Source organism: Corvus hawaiiensis, chromosome 5 (assembly GCF_020740725.1).
Source record: "Corvus hawaiiensis isolate bCorHaw1 chromosome 5, bCorHaw1.pri.cur, whole genome shotgun sequence".
Lineage (NCBI taxonomy): Eukaryota > Metazoa > Chordata > Aves > Passeriformes > Corvidae > Corvus > Corvus hawaiiensis.
In genome coordinates this window covers 75,102,280-75,107,252 of record NC_063217.1, presented here as the reverse complement: position 1 = coordinate 75,107,252, position 4,973 = coordinate 75,102,280, and the positions used below count along the sequence as shown (strand labels likewise).

The window sequence follows — 4,973 nt, the reverse complement described above, 5'->3', positions numbered from 1 at the left end:
TAGGAGTTAAACCAGAAGTGGTACAATGGGGCAAAAGGACCTGGAGGTTCCCTGCCCACAGCAGCCCTTTGGGCCCTGCAGCCCTCACGGCCAGCAAGTCCCAAAGAACAGCTACACAAGTGCTGCTCTGGGCAACGTGTGCTCACCACATTTGTCCTAAGGGACCAAGGACACAAACTTGGCTCTTGTGTCACCTCCTGGCCACCGTGCCCTGCCAGCAGCCGGCAAGGAGGGGGTGTGCTCTGCCTGGAGCGCACATGAGGGAAATCTGTCTGCGATGGAGCGGGTCATTGTTTGCCTGACCAGGACCAAGTAGCCTCTGTGGCTCAGATCCCCTCCTGAGCAAAGAGAAGAAACATGAGCCTGTCAGGGCAGGCGCAGAGCACGGCAGCTCTGCCAAAGCCGCTCCTGGAGCATCGCGGGGCTGGGGGCGGGACACTCAGTGTCCCTCACAGCAGGTGCAGCAAGAGCTGCTGCTATTTCCCCGAGAAGGAAGGAGCACTTGGATTTTCCCTGGCATGTCGGCCTCTGCTGATCTGCTCCCGCAGTCTGCACAGGGGCATTGCTGTGCTGGGGGCAGAGGAGGGGTGGTCTGTGCAAAGCTGGCTCAGTCCCTCCATGCTGCAGCAGGCCTCTGAATCCATTGAACTGCTTATGGGAAAGAAAGAAAGAAAGACTCTGGATGTCAAAGACTGTACACTAGGGTTCGTGTTCCTCTGTAATAAAACACGCTGCAGAAATGGTCCTCTTTATCCCGGGGCCCTGCAGTGTGTGAGACCCACGTGTTGCTGCTGGGCTGCAGGCCCACGGAGGGCAGTTCCACACAGGAACTGTCTCATGTGAAATGTGACTCGGGCACCCCCTCTCCAAGCCGGGCCTCTCTGACAGCAGCGGCCGTTCCGGAGCGGGGAGAGCTGGGATCGCTTCTCACCGAGAACGATCAGGGACCGAGCCTGGGTGCCGCTGTGGGGTGCCGCACGGACCATGGTGGGAGCCCTACAGGACACGGGGCCGGGGACGGGAGGGGCTGTTCCCCTCGGCCGCCGCGCTGGGCCCCGCCGCGGGCAGCGGCTGAGAAGGGCCGCGGGTGCGGCACCTCAGCCCTGGCCCGGCCGCGCTCGGCAGGCGGGTGCGGGCCCGGCCGCGTCCGGCGTTCGAACCGCGCAGCGAGTGCCGGGCGAGCTCAGCGCCGCTCTAACTCAGAAAGCGCCGCCGTGGGGCCCGCAGCAGCGGCTGTGATTCGGCAGAATGCGCTATAGGGCTGCTCTAGGGGCGCTTTCCACAGTACCGGGTTGGCTTTGGCGGGATGCGCCGTAGGGGCGCTGCCTGCAGCACCGATCTGATCTCGGCAGGATTCGCTCCAGGGGCACTCTAGGGACACTATAGGGGCGCTCCAGGGGCACTATAGGGGCGCTCCAGGGGCACTACAGGGACGCTCTAGGGACACTATAGGGACGCTCCAGGGGCACTATAGGGGCACTCCAGGGGCGCTCCAGGGACACTATAGGGACGCTCTAGGGGCGCTATAGGGACGCTATAGGGGTGCTCCAGGGGCACTCCAGCGGCGCTCCAGGGCGCTCCCCGCAGTAGCGGTGCCAGTCCCGCAGGGGCCGCAGCTGCGCTCGGGGCGCCGGGCGGGGGCGGAGCGGCGGCACCGAGGCCCCGCCCGGGGCATGCGCAGTGCGCGCCGCGCGGCCTTTTCCCGGCGGGACGGCGGGGCCCTGACGGGAGCTGCGGTTCCCGCGGTTCCCGGGGCGGGGTCCGGGCTGTGGCGAGGAGCCGGACGCTGCCCGGGCGGGTGGTCGGGGCTGCCGCTCGGGGCAGGGGAGCCGCCGCTGGCGAAGGGGCCGGGCTGGGGCTCCTGTGCCGGGAGCCGGTTTGCGCCCCCCGGCAGCGCCGTGCGCGCGGAGAGACCTCGGGACGTGTGCGGGGATGGACGAGGCGTTCCGGAGCTCGGGCCCGGCGTGAGTACGAGCTCTCCCACCTCGGGGCTGTGCCGGCCTGCGGCTCCCGGCCGGGATGGCAGGAGCGGCCGTGCCGGGGCCGTGCCGGGAGCTCGGGGCTGCCCCGGGCCGGGGCCTGTCCCGCAGGAAAGCGTGACGTGGTAGAGAAGGGAGCCAGGCGGTGCTCTGGAACTTGGAACCCGCACCAGTGTTTTCCAGATGTACTCGCAGAGATTCGGCCGTGGGGAAGCTGCAGAGAAGGCTGCCCGGCACAGCTCCCCCGAAAGGGCCTTCCCCGACTGAGCTCTCCCGGAGGACGGGGCACTTGCAGCCGCCTGGTCCTTCCTGTGAAATTCGGTAAGTCTGGGGAAGGGCTTCCTGACGGTCCCGGTGTCCCAGCAAGCTGTGCCTCGTTGTCCAGGGGCCCTGCCCGGGCAGCCCGGCTCGGCACAGCTCGGTTCCTGCTGCCGGGCTCACCGGGGGGAGGCAGAGGCACCAAACTGCGCGTCAGGCTGGGAAGGGGCAGGCGGGGGGAAGGAGAGGAGGCAAAGCCTCTCCACCGGCCCCGGGCCCAGCCTGCCCGGGACAGGCTTCTGAGAGGCCCCGGCGGCTCTTGTTCGCCCGGAAAGCCGCGGCCGTCGGGGGCTCGGGGGGGTGACCCGGGCCCTGCAGCACCGCAGGGAAAAGGGGGGAGCACGGGGCGGGTGGTGACCCACGGGGGGCGGCTGCAGTCCTTACAAGCGGGGTCTGCGCTCAGCGCTGCGTTTTGCTGCCTGCAGGGAGGGACCTGTGGTGTGGGTTGGGAGCTCCTGCTGGGGCAAGAGCTTCATCTTCCAAGAGGCAAAGCTGCAGCCTCTTCCTCACCGGGGACTGTCTCCATGCAGGACACAGCACAGGGGACGGGCCGAGGGGCTCAGCCTGGGACGCGGCCCCAGCAGGAGCGGCCCTGGGCACCCTGGCGCGGGAGGATGAGCCCAGGTGAGGAGCGCGGCCCCAGCGCGGCCCCGGCAGAGGCTGGCACCGGAGGAGGGAATGTCCGGTGAGTGCTCTGACCCGGGCAGCTCTGCCGTGCCCCTGGGGAAGGCGGCAGGATCGGGCGGGAAGGAAGGAATGCCCCAAATGCACAGGAGCTGAGGAAGTTGTGCCGTGCCGGCGGCTTCTGGCGCCGGCCCTGCCAGGCTGCAGCAGGTCAGGGCGGTGGCTGTGCCCCGCTCCTCCCTTGTGCCTGGCTGTTCCTCGGGAAGAAAAGGGTTGTGCTTGTGGTTTCTGGCTGCGCGGCACGTCCCGCCGCGCTGCGGTTTGGGGCCGCCCTGGCAGTGCTCCTGGACGGGGCCCTGGCCGCAGGGGGAGCGGGACAGGCGTTGGGATTCGGCTGTGCCCGGCGATTCTGGGAGCCGGGAGAAGGAGCTGCCCCGGAGCTGCCCACGGGCGGCTTCTGCCCGCGCCCTCAGCAGCCGCCGCTTTGGCTTCTGGGCACGGACGGGCTGGGGACGATCCTGTCCCGCTCCCCCTCCCGGGGCGCTTCTGGTTGTTGTGGGCCCTCCGTGGCCGGTTTCACTGGGTGTTTAGCGTGGGCTCGGCTCAGCTGCGTTTGGTGTTTGGCCCTGTGGCGTGCTCAGGCTGGGCTCGATCGGGGTTTGTGCTGTGCCTGGCTCAGCGATGGGTATCAGGATGTGCAGCACGCTCCGTGGCTCCCCAGACCTGCTGCGGGGCGGGGCGAGGGTGGCCGGGGGAAGGTGCTGGGCCGGGCCAGGCACAGCCCGCCCTCGGCCCCAGGATTGTTTGGTGGCTCGTTCCCGAAACGCCCCTCACTGAGCGCAGGGGTTGCAGCAATCTGCGCCTCCTCCTCCTCCGCTCTTCTGGGCAGAAACGCGCATTTTTTGGGCTGAGCCCTGAGCTCTCCCGTTGTCATTTCTCCCTCCCCTCCCCATCGTCGGCGGGCAGCGCCGGACAGCCCGTGCCGACAGCGAGGGGCAGCAGGGAGGGAAGGGTTGCCCCTGCGTGGGAGGGGGACGGGCATCTCCTCTGGGTTACGTGGGGCTCTGCTGGGCGCCCTGACTGCTGAGCCCTTTTTGCAGAGACACAGGAGACGCTGCCGCAGCTGTCCCCAGGAGAGCTGGCGGCCCCGCCTCACGTCCGCTGCCGGGAATGGGACTGGGAGAGGCCTCCACGCGGAGACTGGCGCGGCTCCGGTCCCCGATGGAAGAGGCTGGGCTCCCTGCTGCTCGGAGCTCCTCATCGGGACGTCCGCGCCCGCCTCGGACTCCGGGCTGCCGTAGTCGCGGCTCCGGCCACGAGACGTTCCTGCCGCAGCTGCAGGTAAGCTCAGCTCTCCCTCTCTCGGGCACGCCTGGTACAGCTCCGGACAAGAGCTGTTCCTGGTTCTCACAGCTCCTGCTGAGGGACCCCCTGCTGCCTTCCTGCTCTCAGGATATTTGAGGACCCAGGCGATTTCTATTCCTTCTGTTTGTTTCACTTGCAGGTGATAGCCGGTCCAGCTTGCTGAAGCTCCGAGATGCTCCAGATCCGGCTTCATAAGCGCTGCTGCTTTTTGTTACAAGCCAGTTTAAAGCTCCAGCTACTTGCAGTTAGCTGGGCTTTTGGCCAAGTTGTAAATCACTCACTGTCATCAACTGCATATAACTATTAACTGTCATCGAGTTATTGTTCAAATAGAAGTCATAACTGTTTTGGTGCTTGTACACAATAAACACTTGGACGTGGAAAAGGGGCTGGAAAGTGCTTTTCGCTCCTGAGACTATCTCGAACCCTTGAAACGGCCTGGTGCATGCCGGCGTCCCTGAGCTTGGGGACCAAGGCGACCGGACCCCTCCTCCGGAGAGGGTCCTCACCCCCAGCCCTCCCACCCAAAGTCCCAGCCCCGAACCCAAAGTTCCACCCCCCCCGGCCTCTGTTTTTGGGGCTGAAAACGGCCAGCGGGGCTGCTGTTTCCAAGGCTCCAAAAAGTGGCACTTAGTCATTTTTTTCTGAGTCCCAGAAACACTGGACTGGACCTGCGTTTTCAAGAAA

The 4,973-nt window shown here is 66.6% G+C and overlaps 1 protein-coding gene across 1 annotated transcript; it reads left to right on the top strand.

Annotated features, from left to right (window-relative positions):
- The first annotated feature begins 1,658 nt into the window (after positions 1 to 1,658).
- On the top strand, positions 1,659 to 4,671 carry LOC125326001 (elastin-like). The gene is made up of 5 exons (XM_048303729.1): positions 1,659 to 1,964; positions 2,153 to 2,300; positions 2,811 to 2,982; positions 4,022 to 4,262; positions 4,426 to 4,671. The coding sequence occupies exons 1-5, from the start codon at positions 1,674 to 1,676 to the stop codon at positions 4,447 to 4,449; spliced, it is 876 nt and encodes a 291-aa protein (XP_048159686.1). The 5' UTR covers positions 1,659 to 1,673; the 3' UTR covers positions 4,450 to 4,671.
- Positions 4,672 to 4,973: the final 302 nt, after the last annotated feature.